The following is an 18,467-nucleotide window of genomic DNA, read 5'->3' as shown; positions in this document are numbered from 1 at the left end:
TCCCTTTCCTTCTCTTCCCCTCCCCTCCCCTTCTCGTCTTCTTTCTTTCTTTGTTTTTACTTGATATATTTTTTAAATTTTTTTTAATTTCAGAATATAATGGGGGTACAAATATTTTGATTACATATATAGCCTTTGCACCACCCAAGCCAGTACAACAAGTATGCCCATCCCCATGACAGTGTGCTCTGCACTCATTAGTTGAGAATTTACCCATTCCCTCCACCCACCTCCCACCTGCCTGGCACCTGATGAATGTTACTTCCATGTATACACATAATTGTTGATCAGTCAGTACCAATTTGATGATAATTACATGTGATGCTATTTTTCCATTCTTGTGATACTTCACTTTTAAAAACGGGCTCTAACTCCATCCAGGGTAATACAAGAGGTATTAATTCACTATTGTTTTTTATGGCTGAGTAGTACTCCACGGTATTACATATACAACATTTTATTAATCCACTCATGTATTGATGGGCACTTGGGTTATTTCCACATTTTTGTGATTGTGAATTCGGCTGCTATAAACATTTGAGTGTAGATGTTTTCATTATAGAATGACATTTTTCTCTTTGGATAGATATCTAGTAGTGGGATTGCTGGATCAAATGGTAGTTCTACTTTTAGTTCTTTGAGGTATCTCCACATTACCTTCAGTAGAGATTGTACTAGTTTGCAGTTCCACCAGCAATGTATGAGTGTTCCTGTCTTTCCGCATCCATGCCATTGGTGGTTTTGGGAATATTTGATAAAAGCCATTCTCATTGGAGTTAAGTGAAATCCATTGTGGTTATGATTTGCATTTCCCTAATGATTAGAGATGTTGAGCAGTTTTTTATGTTTGTTGGCCATTATTCTGTCTTCTTTTGAAAAGTTTCTGTTTATGTCCTCTGCCCACTTTTTAATGGAATTGTAAGATTTTTTCTTACTGACTTTCCTGAGTTCTATATAGATTCTAGTTATAAGCACTTTATCAGATGTATAGTATGCAAATCTTGTCTATTTGCTGTAATGATAGTTTTCTTGGCTATGCAGAAGCTTTTTAATTTGATCAGGTCCCATTTATTTGTTTTCATTGCTGCTGTGATTGCTTTGGGGTTCTTCTTCGTAAATTATTTGCCTATACCATGAATGAGCAATTGAGGGAAATATTAATTAATTATTAATTGCCTAGGCCTATGTCTATAAGAGTTTTTCCAATATTTTCTTCTAGAATTCTTATGGTTTCATGCCTTAGGTTTAAGTCTGTTATCCATCATGAGTTGATTTTTGTGAGAGGTGTGGACCTTTTTTCAGTCTTCTGCATGTGGCTATCCAATTTTTCCAGCACCGTTTATTGAATAGGGATTCTTTTCCCCAGTGTAAAGTTTTGTGTGCTTAGTCAAAGATCAGATGACAGTATAAGGATGGTTTATTCTGGGTTCTCAGCCCTTTTCCATTGGTCTATGTCTCTGTTCTTGTGCTAGTACCATGCTGTTACAGTTACTATAGCTTTTTAATATAGCTTGAAGTCTGATAGATTGATGCCTCCCAATTTGTTTTTTACGCCTAAGATTGCTTTGGCTATATGGGGTCTTCTCTGGTTCAAAATGAAGCCTAGAATTATTTTTTCTAGATCTGTGAAAAATGATGTTGGTAGTTTGATAGGGATTGCATTGATTCTGTAGCTCACTTTAGGTAGTATGGACATTTTAACAATTTTGATTCTACTGATCTATGAGCATGGTAGGGTTTTCCATCTGTTTACATTCTCTGCAATTTCTTTTCTCAGTGTTTCATACTTCTCCCTATATAGGTCTCTCACCTCCTTCATTAAATATATTGCTAAATATTTAATTGTCTTTGATGCTATTTTGAAAGGTGTTGCGTCTTTGATTTGATTCTTGGCCTGACTGTTATTGGTGTATATGAAAGCTACTGATTTGTGTGCATTGATTTTGTATCCTGAGATTTTGCTGAATTTATTGATCAATTCCAGAAGTCTCTTGGTTGAATCTTTGGGGTTTTCTAGATATAATATCATATCATCAGCAAAGAGTGAATGTTTGACCTCTTCTTTCCCCATTTGGATACCCCTGATTCCCTACTCTTGTCTGATTGCTCTGGCAAGGACTTCCAGTACTATTTTGAATAGAAGTGGACAGAGTGGGTAACCGTGTATGGTTCTAGTTCTAAGCGTGAATGTTTTCAATTTTTCCCCATTCAGTATGATGTTGGCTGTGAATTTATTGTATATGGCTTTAATAATTTTGTGGTATGACCCATCTATGCCTATTTTGTTAAGAGTTCTTATCATAAAAGAGTGGTGAATTTTGTCAAGTGCTTTTTCTGCATCTGTTGAGAGGCTCATATGCTCTTTGTTCTTGCTTTTGTTTATATGGTGAATTACATTTATAGATTTGCATGTGTTGAACCATCCTTGCATCTCTGGGATGAAGCCCGCCTGGTCATGATGAATTTTTTTTTTTTTTTGGATGCAGTTTAATTCAGTTTGCTAAGATTTTATTGAGAATCTTTGCATCTATATTCATCTGGCATATCGGTTTGTCATTTTATTTTTTTCTGTCTCCTTTCCTGGCTGTGATACCAAGGTGATATTGACTTCATAGGATGACTTGAGGAGGATTCCATCCTTCTCAATGTTGTAGGATAATTTCTGCAGTTTAGGTACCAGTTCTTCTTTGTAGGTTTGGTGAAATTCAGGTGTGAACCCATCTTGCCCAGGACTTTTTTAATTGGAAGATTTCTTTTATTGCTGCCTCAATTTTGGTGCTTGATATTGGTATGTTCAGGAATTATTTCTTCCTGATTGAGCCTAGAGAGGTTGTGTGTTTCTAAGAATTTGTTCATTTCCTCCACATTTTAAAGTTTTTGGTCATAGAGATTTTTATAGTATTCAAAGATGATGATTTGTATTTCTGTGACATTAGTTGTGACCTCTCCTTTTTCATTTCTAATTGAGCTTATTAGAGTCCTTTCCTTTCTATTTCTGGTCAATCTAGCAAGAGAGCTGTTGATTTTATCGTTTCAAAGAACCAACCTTTTGTTTTATTAATCTTTTGTATAATTCTTTTGTTCTCAATTTAGTTCTGTTGTGATCTTGATGATTTCTTTTTTTCTGCTGGATTTAGGATTGGTTTTCCCTTCCTTTTCCAGTTGCTTGAGACAGTTCATTAGTTTGTTGTTTTTGTGATCTTTCTATCTTTTGGATGTAGGCATCTAAGGCTATGAGTTTTCCTCTCAGGAATGCTTTTGCTATATCCCACAGATTTTGATAATTTGTATCCCTGTCATCATTTAGGTCGAAGAATCTTTTGATTTCCATCTGGATTTCATCTTTGACTCAATTGTCATTCAGTAATAGATCATTTAATTTCCGTGACTTTGTGTAGAGGTGAGTGTTTCTGTTGGATTTGATCTCTAAATTTATTCCACTGTGATCTGAGAAGATACATGATATAATTTCTGTTTTTTAAAATTTGTTGAGATTTGTTTTGTGGCCTAGGATGTGATCAATTTTAGAGAAAGTTCCATGAGCAATGAGAAGAATGTGTATTCAGTGTTGTTTAGGTGGAATGTTCAGTAGATGTCTGTTAGGCCCATTTGTTCTAGAGTGCTTTAAATTCCATTGATTCTTTGCTAATTTTCTGCTTAGAGGATCTGTTCTGTTTTGTCAGTGGGGTGTTGAAATACGTGGGTATTATGGCATTGCTGTTTATTATTTTGTTTAGATTAAGCAGGATTTCCTTTATGGATCTGGAGGCTCCTGTACATAAATATTTAGGATTGATTAGTTTTCTTGTTGGATTTTTCCCACCACCACTATATAGTGACCATCTTTGTATTTCTTTACTTTTATTGCTTTAAATTCTGTGTTATCTGATACAAGAATTGGTACTCCAGCTTTCTTTTGGTTTCCCTTTGCCTGGAAACTTATTTTCTATCCTTTCATGTTGAGTCTAAGTGAGTCCTTATCAGTAAGATGCATTACCTGGAGACAGCAGATACTTGGCATGTATTTTTTTTATCCATTTAGCCAACGTATGTCTCTTCAGTGGGCAATTCAAACCATTCACATTTATTGAGAGAATTGATATTTGGGGTGGATTTCTGTTCATCCTGTTTGATAGACACTTATTATTTTGTTTGACCTCTCAAGCCATTGTGGGATCAGCATCTGGACTTTAACTTTTGAGTGATTTTACAGTGATGGGTGTCTATTGCACTGGTCAGTGTATAATGCAGGTCTGAGTACTTTCTGCAGGGCAGGTTTGGTCTTCGCAAATTCCATCAGTGATTGCTTATCTGGGAAAGTCGTTATTTCTCTCTTAAATAAGAAGCTTAATTTTACAGGATAAAGAATTCTAGGCTGGCCATTATTCTGTTTTAGAAAACTGGGATGGGTCCCCAGTCCCTTCTGACTTGTAAGGTTTCAGTTGAGAAATCTATAGTTAGTCTAATAGGTTTTCATTTGTAGGTTACCTGCTATTTTTACCTCACTCCTCTAAGGAGTGCCTCTTCCATGTTTTACTTTCACCAACCTAATAACTATGTGATGTGGTGACTGCCTTTTCATATTGAGTCTCCTGGGAGTCCTGTGTGCTTCTTGTGCCTATATATCTAGATTTCTGGCTAGGCCAGGGAAACTTCCTGTTGTTCCTGAAAATAGGTTTTCCAGCCCTTGTGTATTTCCCTCTTCACACTCATAGATGCCTGTGATTCTTATGTTTGGCTTCTTTACATGATCCCACATTTCTTGTATGCTTTGTTCATGTCTCTTGTTTGTGTGTTCTGTTTCTTCATCTGATCTTTTTAGCACACAGGTGTTATCTTCAAGCTCTCAGATTCTTTACTCTGCATAATCCAGCCTATTCTTAAGATTTTCCACTGTGTTTTATAGTTTCTTGAATTCCCTCTTTCATTTCCAATATTTCTGTTTTTTTCATAATACTTCAATTTCTATAGAGGATTTTTCATTCATTTCCTAAATTGTTTTTGTAGCTTCTTTGTGTTCAGTTTCTATTTTCTCTTGAATTTCATTGAGCTTTCTTGTAATCCATATTCAAAATTCATTTGTCAGGCCGGGCGCGGTGGCTCACGCCTGTAATCCTAGCTCTCTGGGAGGCTGAGGCGGGCAGATTGCTCGAGGTCAGGAGTTCAAAACCAGCCTGAGCAAGAGCGAGACCCCGTCTCTACTATAAATAGAAATAAATTAATTGGCCAACTGATATGTATATAAAAAATTAGCCGGGCATGGTGGCGCATGCCTGTAGTCCCAGCTACTCGGGAGGCTGAGGCAGAAGGATCGCTCGAGCCCAGAAGTGTGAGGTTGCTGTGAGCTAGGCTGATGCCACGGCACTCACTCTAGCCTGGACAACAAAGCGAGACTCTGTCTCAAAAAAAAAAAAAAAATTCATTTGTCATTTTAACCATTTTGTTTAAGTTGTCATCCATTGCTTAGGAGCTAATGATTTCTTTTGGGTGGTGAGTTTTTGCTCTGATTTTTCATGTTTCCTGAGTTTTTTCACTGATTTTTTTTTCTCACCTGGCCTCTTGGTTGAGAGCTGGGCATGCTAGAGCTGGCTTATGGCTCTGTTTCCAGGTCCCCAAGGATCATTCCCTGACAGTGCCAGAGAGAGGAGCATTGGTTTTGCATTGCCTTAAGAGTGTTTTAACAAGTTTGATGAACCTTTTGGGTTACCTCTGACCTGTTGTCTTTACCTCTTCCCAATGGAGAGTAGTGAGTTTGGTCCCCCAACTTAAGCTCCAAGATGGTGGGTTGTACCTGTGGATATAAATCCTCTGCTCCCTAATAGCTTCAGATGGAGGATAACATGTTTAGCTGTGGCATTGTTCCTTCTGTCGTTTATTGTAGTTTGCATGGAGGAGCCAGTTACCAGGGTAATCTATTGTGCCTGTAGTAGGCTCTGGTCCCCCAGGTGCTGTATATGAATGCCCCAAGCTTTGGGAGGGGCCTTGTAGCTCCTAGGGGTTTCTTGTACCCTACTACCCTCTGAGGTTGGGGGAGGAACAAGAGAGATCACAGCTGGAGTACAAAAGCCTAGGTGTGTGAGCCTCTGTGGTTGCTTATCCGGCCACTATGTGTAGCCACTTATATGGAGTTTAGGGCTATCTCTCCAAGCTTGGAGGGTTGCTCCTTATGGAAGGGACCAACTAGTGCAATTGCTGAGGTCTCTAGCTAGTTTGTGGTCCCTGTCCACAAACCCAGGCACTTTCCCCTCCCATTGGAACTCTTGGGTTTCCTCTCCACCCAAGATGGTCTCTCGAGCTTCTCCATAGTTCATGTGTCTGGCCTGCTGGTGTGTGCCTCTGGGTGTCACTAGCAGATAGGGGAATCCCCAATCATGCACCTCTTTTCTGCCACTGCAAGGTGAGGTGGGTGGCCTTCTCTATCCCTATAAATCTTTGCCAGGGAGATGCTCTCACCAGGGGAAGGGGGATGGGGCTCACCCACAGAACCCTGCTCTCTTGTGCTCCTACACACCCTCCTGATGGGCCCAGGTTCTCACTTGCTCCCCCAGCCCCGTCCTTGGAACTGGAATCTCTTCCCCACACTGCCCCACCCCACCCTCTGCACCGTCAGCAGGTGAACACACCAAATGCCTGTTGGCAGGAGGCTCACAGACAGGTTGCCCTGTAGGCTGGAGACAGAAATGCATCCCTGGTGGTGAAAGCAGGTCACTCAGCACAGAGAACTCTACCGGCTGCTATGGTTTGGGGAAGGGGCTATGGGCTTCCTGCACCACTCTGGAGTTCAGCGTTGCAAGGGTAGGGTACCCATCTGCCCTCCTCTCCAAGCCCCAGTCATGGAAACATGATAGCCCTCCTCTCCACACCACTGCAGTGACTATGCTGACTGAGGCAGGCTCAGCTGGGAATACACTCCTGGAGTGTCTGCCATTGCCCAAGGCTTGCTTAACTAGGAGTGCGCTCTCTTTGTGGGAAGCCAAGTCACTCAGCGCAAGGCGCTTTGGTGGTTGCTGTGCAGTGGGTGCAGCCATGTGGCTACAAATGGCTTGAGCCAAAATTACTTCCTAGGATGCCAGGGGAGGAGGAGCAGCAGAGGAGGGGGCATCCAGATGCAGGGATGCTGACTCTCTGATCACTCGTGGTACTCCCCCCTGGGATGAGAGCCCCAAACCGCTTATGCTTTCCTTGGGCTCGAAACTCCCTGGAGTTAGTTTGTGCCGATTACTCCCTTCTATCCTCCTCTCTTTCATGTGCTCAGTTCCTCTTGGTAGTGTTCCTGGACTCCACTGGTGGTCTGTCCCTGTGGTCCGCTTCCAAGCAGTAATTACCCTCCACTCTCCTCCGTCCACTCCTCAACTCTTCTGCCATGATGGTTGGATAAGTTTTGTCTCTAGTTGGCCATCTTCCATTACTTTAAATAAGCTTTCTGGTCCTTTATCTCTCTCTTCTCCTGGGACTTCCATAATACATAATTTAGTCTGCTTGATGATATCCCATATGTCCTTTAAACTATCTTTACTCTTTTTCATTCTGTGTGTGTGTGTGCGTGCGTGCGTGCGTGCGTGTGTTCGTTCCTCTAGCTGATTATTTCAAATAATCTGTCTTTGAATTTACTGATTCTTTTTTCTGCTTCTCTAGTCTATTGTTGAACTCCTCTATTGAATTGTTTCACTTCAGTTATTGTATTCTTAAGCTTTAAGACTTCTATTTTTTTCTTTTTTGAATTTTCTGTCTTTTTGTTGAAATTTTCACTTTGTTCATGGATTGTTCTACTGAGTTCACTGAGCTTTTCTGTTATGGTTATTTTCAGTCTTCTTTCAGGTAATTCACATATTTCCATTTAATTAGAGTCAGTTTCTGAAGTTTTAGCTTGTTCTTTTGTTTCGGATTGTGTTTAGTTAGTTTGTTTGTTTTCCTCATTTTCTTTGACTCTGTGTGTTTGTATCTGTACATTAGAAAAAAATTGCCACCTTTCCCAGTCTTATGGATTGGCTTTGTACAGAAGACCTTCACCAGTGAACCAGACCAGAGCTTCTATGGGGCCTCTCAAATTATTGTGCTAGTCTGAACTCCTTTCTTTCTTCTTAGTGGCCCTTGGGTGTCTAGAGTATGTTCAGTCCTGTCAGTGCTCCTAGACAGGTGGCACAGAAGCCATTCCCTCAGTATCTCCTGGAGAAGTTAGACTGCTGGATACCCAGTCCGACTCTTTCCCTCCCCAGAGAGAAGCTGGCAGCTGGGATGTTTTTACTCACTCAGTTGAGCCAGTGAGAGGAGTTGTGCATATCTGCATGCTAGTTCAAACTGTACTTTCTTCTCTGTAGTCCCAGGGATACTATCATATGCCAGACCAAACCCTTTCAGCTCCCTGAGACAGGCAATAAAGAATTCAATCTCTCAGGTAGCACCTGGAGAAGTTGATATTAGATATGCAGTCCAGCTGCTTCTGTTCTCAGGTAGAAGCTGGGACTGGGATTTCCCTCCTGATCCTGTGGTACACTGTGCTGGGGGTAGGGATTATGAGTGTTTCTGCTTTTCCTACTGGTTTCAGTGTACCTGGTTTCACACTCACCCAGGGTGCAGGAACCTCTCAAGTGGTTACTAGATTTCTAATAAAGGGAAATGATCCTTATGTTACATTTGAATCACTGTGTCCATGGTGGAAGGAAGGAGAGTTCAGGGCTTCCTTATGCCATCTTGCTGAAGTAACTCCTCCCCCTTATTATTTCATAAAATTACATGTGAATCTATAATTATCTCAAATTAAACATTTAATTTGATTTTTTAAAAGAACCTAAAGTTTGCATGAGTCTAAAGTATCTCCTTGAGCAGAGATCTTTCTGCTGGGAACTTTACTCTTCAATTATGAGTGTGTCCAGTCTTTTCAATGTCTTCAAATTACATTACTTTGGAAACCTTCCTACCTACCAGGCTAATATTTTCTTGGAACAAGGAAAACATCGGTAATTGATTCCTCCAGATAAACTAACCCACTTTTTTTTTTTCTGTCTATTCAAGGTTCTGGTGTGGAATGTATAATCGCTTTGACAAGGGGCTACAACCCAAGCAGAGTATGCTAGAGAGTCTCTTGGAAATTAAGAAACAGAGAGCAATGCTGGAGGCAGATGTGCATGAACTAGAAAAGGTGAGGAGAAAACTTCCAGAAAGAGATCTTGCCCCTTCTGAGTAAGCCCTTCCTGCTTGGAGTTCAACTGTACTTGTGGAAAGCTGCCTCTCTGGCTTTGTTATTCTCTTTGACTTCCAACTGTCCATGTGTCTACAAAGCTTCAGACATAACTCATTTACTTACTCCCCAAAGTGTGGTAAATATCTCACTCAGCTAGTTAAAAAAAGTGGGTTAGTTCTCTTTATCCCTTTTTGGGTCTGAGTGGAATGATTAGGAGGAACAAGAGGGAATGACAGGGAAATCAAACAGGCATTTGTTATCTATCAAGAGAATAAGTATAACATCTTGGATATGCTGATAAGAACAATGAAATTGTTATATTTCTAATTAGGAACCACTTATAAAAGAAGATACTTATTTCCTTCCTATGTAGATTGCAAACTCTGCTCATTGAGTGGCCATGCTATTTGTTGATTTTGCTTTAGAATACCAGCAAAACCAAAGTTGGACACTTGTTTTTAATTATAAGTTAAACAAGTACACAAAGATTTCTTTTCAAAATATGGAAAATGCTGAGCTGCTTATGGAATCTAGGGATCCCTAAGGGTCTGTTTGAAGGACAGGGGAGAGGCACTTCTTAGAAAAGGATTCTTGGACAGGGTGTACTATTTAGGAACTGGGTGTGGAACTTTAGGCCAGATAAGGCATAGCTTTTCTGCTCCCTATAAGTAAACAGATATCCTTTTATTGTAAAAATAAACATGTTGTGATTATATCAGATCCCAAAGTTTTTAATGGCCTCTTGAGAAGCAACAGCCAGTTACTTGGTCCATTAAAAAAAGGGGTGGGTACTGAAGCATCACTTAAAACCATAGGAACAAGCAGCTCTGGGAAGGCCCAGCCCTTGGCAGAATTAGAAATAGAAACAACTTCTTAGGGCCTCCTGCCTCTTTTTTTTTTTTAAAGCTATTAGCAGCCTCCTTCATGGGTCCCTTAGAACAGGTCCCCTGTTCTACTCCCAGCCTCCTCACTTATCCCTGCCTGATACCTGAGAATCAGATTCATTTCAGGTAAACTCAGATCAGTCTCTGGAATGACTTCCTTTTGAAGTATATGTTACTAAGTTTTTTTTTAATATAGAGGAAAAATAACCCATAATATTATTACCCAGACAAGCCTATTGGCATTTTTTAAAAGGCAATGCAAGTATAAAGTTAGAAAATGCAGGATGTAATATGGTTCAAAATGAAAAGTTTAAAAGATTCCCTGAGCCACCTACCAATCCAGTGCCTCTCTCTAACAGTTATCACTGTTTTATTACAAATCACCATAAGTTTGTGATTTCTAGAGCAGTAAAAATGATATGACTGTACTCTAAGGCAGAAGCTCATAACGGGTATCTGTGAAACCTCTTAAATTATGCCTAAAAACTATGTATGTGCTGTCTTGTTCACACACATACGCATGCATGCATTTTTCTGAAGAGAAGGTCCATTATTTTCTTCAGATTTTCAAAGGGGCCTTATGACCCCAAGGAATCACTGTTATAAATTATCAGTGAATCATTGTATTATCCCTGAAAGGAAAAATAGCTACTGGAGGTAGCAAGGACATAGACTTTGGCATTAAGAAGATGCAGGGTTAGATTCCAGCTTTCTACTTCCTACATGTGTGAATTTGGGTGAGTTACTTGACTTCTCTGAGCTGCAGTTTCTTCATTGTAAAATACAACTCATACCTAACTGATAGGTTTCTTAGAAGAATAAACGGATCCTTATAAGGCTACTGTATGTAAAGTGCCCAGCACACAGAAGTATTCAATAAATGTTAATGATCTCTCCCCTTCCCTCCTCCCTCCCAATAATAAAATTGCATTCATCAGAAAAGACGACTTTTATAGATAAGAGACCTTTCAGGCTCTTTAATGGTATGGCTATTAAAGCACTATGGCATGTGATTAGGGAAAGATATTTGGGTAGAAGGGCTATAAAACATCATTTGCTACCTCTTAAGTGAAAGCAATAGCACTCCTATAGGTCAGTGTGATATTTGCCTAGTTTTTCTCAATTGTGTTTTCTCAATAGTGTTTCTAATTCTCAATCATTCCTTGCTCCTGAGGCAGAAACTGAAAACCCGCGATGAGCCACCAGAAGAGGTCTGTACCTGCTCTCAATTAGGGAATTTATTTTCCCAGCATCTGGGCAGTCCTTTGAGCAATCCTCTTGGCTTTATGGGTATCGATGGAGACCTGAATACCTTGATGGAGAATGGTACCCTGTCCAGGGAAGGAGGCCTCCGAGCTCAGATGGATCAAGTAAAAAGCCAGTGTGCAGACCTCCACCATGACTGTTGTGGGACTGTGGGAAGCCTAAGGGCCATAAATATTTCTGGAGATGTGGGCATCTCTGGAGACACAGGCATCTCTGAGGCCAGAGGTGTCTCTGGAAACATGGACATCTTTGAGGCTATGGGCTTCTCTGGAGACATGGGTATCTCTGGGGCCACGAGCATCTCTGAGGTCACTGGTATCTCTGGAAACATGGGTATTTCTGAGGCCAGGGGCTTCTCTGGAGATACGGGCATCTCTGAGGCCAGTGACTTCTCTAGAGGCATGAGTTTCTCTGGGGCCATGACCATCTTTGAGGACATAGGCATCTCCAAGGCCAGCACCAAGGACACAGGCTGTTCCAAGCAACAATGAAATGGCTACTCTGCTTCTGTGTTGGGTGCACCTGCAGCAGCCACAATGATCCTTGTCTCAAAGAGGGCTATGCTGCTTTTCCAATTGGTTGAAGTGGGTGAGGCCAGGCATCCCTCCCCTCACCTAACGTCTAGAAGGGGATTTAGGACCTTTACTGATTAAGTAACCAGTATTTCCATGTTAAACAGTCCATTATGTAGGCAAGAGAAAGAAAGAATATGTTATTGTTCTAAAATGGGATTTAAGTTTAGAAATGTAGCCTCTCAGCTAGGATGCTTATTAAACTGGTTCCACTGTCTATTTTCCTTAATGATCAGCCTCCCCTACTTTTCCACCCTCACTGCTGTAGCATGAAGTAGAAATATTGTCACAGTGGACAATCAAGACCCTACATCATATAACTGTGAATTGCAGAATATTTTTTCACCTTGTTCTAATGGATTGACTAAGTGTGTATTATAATAAGACTTAGCTGGGGTGTGAATTGAGGAGAGCCAGTGTTGTTTAAACACCAGATTTCCCCTTGAGGTTGATAGACTTGCTGTTTTTTTTCATATATCCTGTTTAGTAGTCAGTCATGATCTTGCTACTTCCACATGTTAGAGGTAGATTAGACCTTGGGCAGTTTGGGTCATACTATATAACATAGTCAGAATTTCCAAAACTCCCAATGCCAACAGAATCCAGGTCTTCACCCAAGATTGCTCTTCCAAATACTCTGGTTTAAGCTCAAAAATTAGATTGCTCAAGGAGCCATCTCTGTTGACTATCACACCCAGTTGTGAGCACAGGAATCTGTAAAGGATCACTTCATTAGGTGCTTTTCTCTGAAGGAAAGAGGTACCTTTTAATTTAAATGTTTAATTTAACTTAAGTGTAGGAGAGGAGAGCTAAGATAACTACTTGATTTCTTGCCCCTAGCTAAACTATGGACCCAAAACAACCTTCCTCTTTAGAGGCGGAAGTCTAAATCATTTTAGTTGTCTTTTTTCATATGTAAATAGGAGCTATTTTTCTATTTACCTCCTCTTGGTAGCTGTTTTAATTCTTTGTTTTTAAAGAACTCAAATTCATTTGGGTCTTTTCCATTCCTAAATAGGAGGGAGCCATTTTTTACTTACCTCTCCTTGATAACTGTCTTGATCTTATAATTTTAAAGCATCAGGATGATTTCCTATTGTATCTTCTCTTATCCTTTTCTTTCCACGATTTGGTCCTTGCCTTACATAACCTAAATCATCAGATGTTGCCAGTTGTCATTTGACTTCTGAGAAAAAAAATAGGGTTTGTGCACATCATTTGGATTTGGAGGCTACATCTAATAACCCTGGCTTTGTGAAAGAAGTTGTCAAAAAGGATGACAGTACCAGTCTGCCACGGGCGAGTCTATTCTGGGTCTTCCTTTATACCCAGGGCTTTTTCCCATGTCTCAATCTGTATTTTGCAGTCCATTAACTATTAATAGTATGATATTTCAGATACAGTATTTTGAGTGTTTTTTCAGGGGAAGAAAGTAAAAAGGAAAATTACAAGACTGTAGTTTTTGCAAATTCTATAAAAAACTAGTTTAACAGTCACAGATTTATTTCTAAAGACCTGTACAAGGGCAGTACAGAGTATTCAACCTTATTTCTCAGATCCAAAACAAAATTATTCAATGATGAAAAGAAGATCTTTTTGATACAATTCTAAACTGAGAAGTGGTAAACGACGACCTTGATATTTCTGAATGTGAAACCAAAAATTTTAAAAAGACTGTATTATTTTGTTGAATATCTAAGGCCATGGAATCAATTTCAGCCTCAATATGTGTGAGGTCAATTTATTTGTTCTTTTATTTTTTATTCCCTAACATGTCCCATTATTGCTTGGGTATAACATATATAAAACTAAAGAAAACCTTGTGAAAACTCCCTATTTATTCTCAATACCAAGCACCACCCTGTTTTACAGTTAGATTTAAAAATATGAGAAGAAAAGGGTGAAATCCAAATATTTATATACTTGTAAAAGCCTAAAAATGGACAGGAGACTCCTGAAGGAAAGTTGCCAGGAATACTAGAAAAGATGAACTATTAATGGCATTCATTACATACTCTGATATAGCACCTATGCTGTGAAAGAAATGTGACCCTTTCCCCCACTGTCCTAGCATTCCATTTCCCCAAGCAGAAATTCCATTCTCATATGACTGTTCTACTTAAATAGGAAGGCATTTAACCACCTGCCACGGTCTCATTCACTAAGCTGACCTCTGCCTGTTTTCTACACAAGTTTCATGTGCCTGGGACTGGTGCTTATCTTTTCTAAGTGTGAGGCAGGCTCTCTTCCTGTGCTTGTGGCCATAGTCAGATTCTGCATGGACACAGTTTTTAAAATTCATTAATTATTTACTTCAGTCGATGGAATGACAGATTTATCATAGTAATAAAACAGTCTTAAATAACAAACTTAAGTAACAGCTAACAGTCTGACTTTTTAAAGAAGAAATTCAGGAATAGTGTAAACTGTATGAAAGAAAACCTGAAACTGTATGTAGAACTAACAGAGCAAGAATGTAAAGCTTATGGTGCATATACTAGACATGTGTATCTTTGGGAAGTCACCTTAGAAATTATGTTCAGTTACCAGCAAGTCAGCTGTCATTGCCTGCCAACATGCATGAAACTCCTTTTGTCTGAGACATACTTCACACTGACCTTCCCAGAACACTTCCAGCCAAAAAGAATCTTAGTCTTTTTAAGAGGTGCTTTTCAAACAAAATTGGTAAATATTTAAGCTTGGTCTGATTTTAGCAGGAAGAGAAGTAAAATAACTAAGGATACTCATGTTAGATTTTTGTTACATACTGGCTCTTACAAGCACACAACATTTTTCTTGATGCTAATTAGGCTTTGATATACCATTGTGGAATCTTTCTATGAGAGTATTTTATAAAGTGGCCTTTTTCAAACAGTTGTGTAGGGAAATGTACATTACCTTTAAGAAAAATACTTTTCTCAAAAGGGGGTTACTATAATCCAGATCAGATTGGTTTGTACCTAGAAAGATAGTTGTCACTTTCTGCCTTAATTCCCAATGTGTATGAATTGGTGGTATCTGCACCAAATCTTTCCTTCTCTCTCCCAGAATTCTATGTATGATACAGGCAGATATTATTCCAACTAAATCTGGTTACTAAGTGCCAAATATAAACCTGACTTTCGATATAGACATTTTAAAACAAACAAAAAGTAGGCATGGCTTAAGCCTTAAATCTTTTCCTATGGGGTTATTTTTTAATATAATGTAAAGAAATGGCTAGGCTGTCAGGTAACACCAGAGGACAAGGGGAATGATTTGGGGTAATAAAGGACTCTTGTTTTCTTGTCTTTTTAAAGGCAGTTCTGTTTTCAAAGCATTTGATGGTGGCATAGAAGCTTTTCCTAGGCAAAAAAAAATTATTTTTTAAGCCCTACAGAGCACATCTTCTTTGATTCCCTGCCTGTGGGACTGATAGTCAATGTCTTACCCTTAAATAGGAAGTATTGGTATTGTCATCAGTCATGGCAGCCCACATCTCCTTTAGATGTCAGTACAAGTAAAAATATGTTACATACTCTTCACACAAGACAAGTGTGCTTTGAAAGCAGCTGTCTCATCTAGACCTATGTGTCTTGCAGGAGCTGAACAAAAATATGTTCAGCAGTTAGCTTGTGTGAAACCAACAGCTTCCATGTTAAGTCTGGTGCCCTGTCCCATCATATTTTCTAAAGCTCTGGGGATAACCTACAGGCTTTTTTGTCCTCCAAAGCTTTCTTGCCTTTCAACCATTTTCATGACCTTGTACTCTTAACTCTTTAGGGGGTCCTACACCAGCCCTCACAGAATCCCAGTTGTATAGAAGCAAGAGGGATGGCAGGAGGGAAGAGAGAGTAATACAGAAATATACCTGGCCACTTAAACAAAGGAAGTATAGACTCACCATGATGATGAGCACTCCAGTTATTTAAGATTTCATGTGCTCCTTGAGATTGAATTGTTCACAGTAAGGTCCAAAAAATAACCTCTTTTCCAGGCAGTACTATGACTGATGTATTTTCTTTTAAGGCTATCTTTTACATTGGTAGAAACTCTTAAGAATGCTATGAGTCATGAACTTTCCTTGTCAACACTCTTCTCTGCTGGGGTATGTGGACCTGGATTTTCTTTCCTTTCAGAGTGTCAACAATGATGGGTGGTATTCTCACCCTTTAGGGCCGATGAGTCCTGAGCCACCTTTTTGCTTCTGTAGCTGAAGTATCATTGGATCCCTTACCAGTCAGGTGACAATACATACACCAAAGTCACTAGATGATCACTGTTCAAAGACTCATGTTCTCTGGTCCCACATCACATGCAGTTGGCCACACCAGTTCATATTAAGTACCTCCAAGTCTTCACCTCGCTCATATTTGCAGACAGGGTGGTTTCTATATTTTGTGAATGCCAATGGGAATGCAGAGCACATATCCTAGTTCTGAAACAGAGCATGTTCTGTATTCCAGTTTAATAGTGCCTCGGGCTTCGGAACAGCTAACAAGTTCAGTTCTTTTGGAATGTAATTTATGGTAAGACTATTTGTATATGTATGTGTTTACTGTAACTTTAGTAGCATCTGGTCTCATAGGTCATTTGAGAATACAGATGAAGAGAATTTATCTAAGAATAAAATTCTTTTAGTTCTAAAATAAACCTCTAACTTTGATATTGTCTAGCTAAGTGCCATGAGGACTTTGAGACATGCCAAGCCAGAGATACAAACCAAAGTGAAGCATTTGGCCTTTTCTCTGGGATGTATTGATCAGATAGCTTCAGAAGTAAGGTTAAACTATATGACCAGTGTTATCTGTAGTGCGTTAATGTCTGCTACATGCTTGCATGAACATCATGCAACTTATGTATAATTCAGAATTCCAAACTGTATAGTAGGTTCTTTGAGAACCTGACTTTTCATTATCCCCAGGTTTACAGACTGACACAGAAGCTCACATCTGAACTTGCCAAGGTACAACAGTGTGAATGATTGACTTTTAACTTCCTGTTGTGTGTTATCTTGAGCCTGTCACACCACTAAGGTATGGATGTGTGACCCAGTCAGGATATTCCAAGTGCCACAGGGCTCATTGGCCCCCATCTGCAGTTGTGTTCCAGTTTGAAAATGTTTGGTTGATATTTTTTTGTCAAAAATTAAAAATCTTCAGTCTTTTGTGTGTGTGAGATTGCTATGTATTAGCTACAAATAAAAGGAAAGGTGACAAACCTCTAAAAATTAATATCCTGACCTAGCCTCAACAGATGAACCACCTTACAAAAGACAGAATCTGCAGGTAGGTTAAAACATATCCTATTGATATTAAAATAAGAGTCATCAGAGAGAGCACTTGGTTCTGAACAGCACTGTGGAGTACAGGGTCTAATTGTCAGTGACCAGCAGTGAGGACAAGACCAATACCAACTTAACTCACAAAAGCATGCTGACAGAATACCAGTTTGTTCATTCACATTGGGAACAGACTTGTTCAAATATCAGCCTCTTCATCCCCCTCCAGGGCTCTCTTTCCTCCCCACCACAGTAAGAATTCTCACACATGGAGCTTCATAAACTTGGTTGTTTCTTCCAGGCCTCAAAAGAGGCCCCACAGCAGAGCCTCCCTCTCTCTGGGGACCACATGCCCAGGGCATCCAGTGGATAGAAAACAGACTGGGTTCTAGTTCTGGCTCAGCCATTTACTAGCTGTATGGCTTTGGGCAAGTCACTTTCCCTCTCTGAGCCTTAGGGACCTCATCTGTAAAAGGGGAGTAATAATGGTACCTACCACACAGGGTGATTGTGCAGGTTAACAGAGCTAACATGTAAAGTACTACCTAGTAATGTTCCTGGCACATAAAGTCCAAAAGCATTAGCCACCTCTGCCTTACCCTAATGCTGTTGATTAAACTGACAGATTCTTACTCTTATGCTTCCTTTTTCAACTCCATTGAGCCCCTTCCTACTCTTGACACGCTGTCTTTCGACAATCAGGTTACAATACAATAACATTGCAATGCAATGGATTAGGCTATAACTCTTCTTTTATAATTAATCAAGAAATCTTTGTTCATGGTAGAACATTTTTAAAATACAGAAAACCAAAAAAAATGACATTATTTTTTTTCTGCAGAGATAAACCTATACATACACATAGAAAACGAAAACAGTATATCATATTAAACACTCATATATAATAGTCTCACTTAATTTTGAACATCTTTACATTTCAATAAATATAGGTCTCATCATTTCTAACGGCCACATAAAATCTTACTATATGAGCTACAGTTTATTCAACTACCCCTCTATTGTTAACCAAGCTACAGTTTTGTTCTATATCAAATTTTAATCTTGCCTTCCTAGACTATCCCGTTTCCCTTGGTTAGAACTCAGCAACCTCATTTCTGATTCGAAATAACCCCCTTCCCTGAGGTGACCTATACAGATGGATAGTCTATTCTAGGAGGATTTTTTTAATCAACAAACTCTATGGGTAATTTGAGCTCCAAGTTCTCGTGGTACTTTGTATGGAATATAAGCCTCAACTTGGCATCCATTCACTCTATAGTCCCAAGGTAACCCATGTTAGCTGT

At 39.5% G+C, this 18,467-nt stretch overlaps 1 protein-coding gene across 4 annotated transcripts in view; it reads left to right on the top strand.

The window, feature by feature from the left end:
- The window catches only part of MTMR8 (myotubularin related protein 8), a 144,737-nt gene extending 127,688 nt beyond the window's left edge, over positions 1-17,049 (top strand). For 3 of the 4 annotated variants that reach the window (XM_012750001.3, XM_012750000.3, XM_012750005.3), the window contains 2 exons: positions 9,013-9,139; positions 11,244-17,049. In XM_012750001.3, coding sequence (XP_012605455.1) covers positions 9,013-9,139; positions 11,244-11,822 — 706 coding nt within the window. In that variant the 3' untranslated portion in view covers positions 11,823-17,049. The remainder of the gene's footprint in view (positions 1-9,012; positions 9,140-11,243) is intronic. The other variant, XR_012916056.1, reaches the window with a different exon arrangement.
- Positions 17,050-18,467: the final 1,418 nt, after the last annotated feature.

This window comes from Microcebus murinus, chromosome X (genome assembly GCF_040939455.1).
Source record: "Microcebus murinus isolate Inina chromosome X, M.murinus_Inina_mat1.0, whole genome shotgun sequence".
Lineage (NCBI taxonomy): Eukaryota > Metazoa > Chordata > Mammalia > Primates > Cheirogaleidae > Microcebus > Microcebus murinus.
This window is presented reverse-complemented; position numbering and strand designations above follow the sequence as displayed.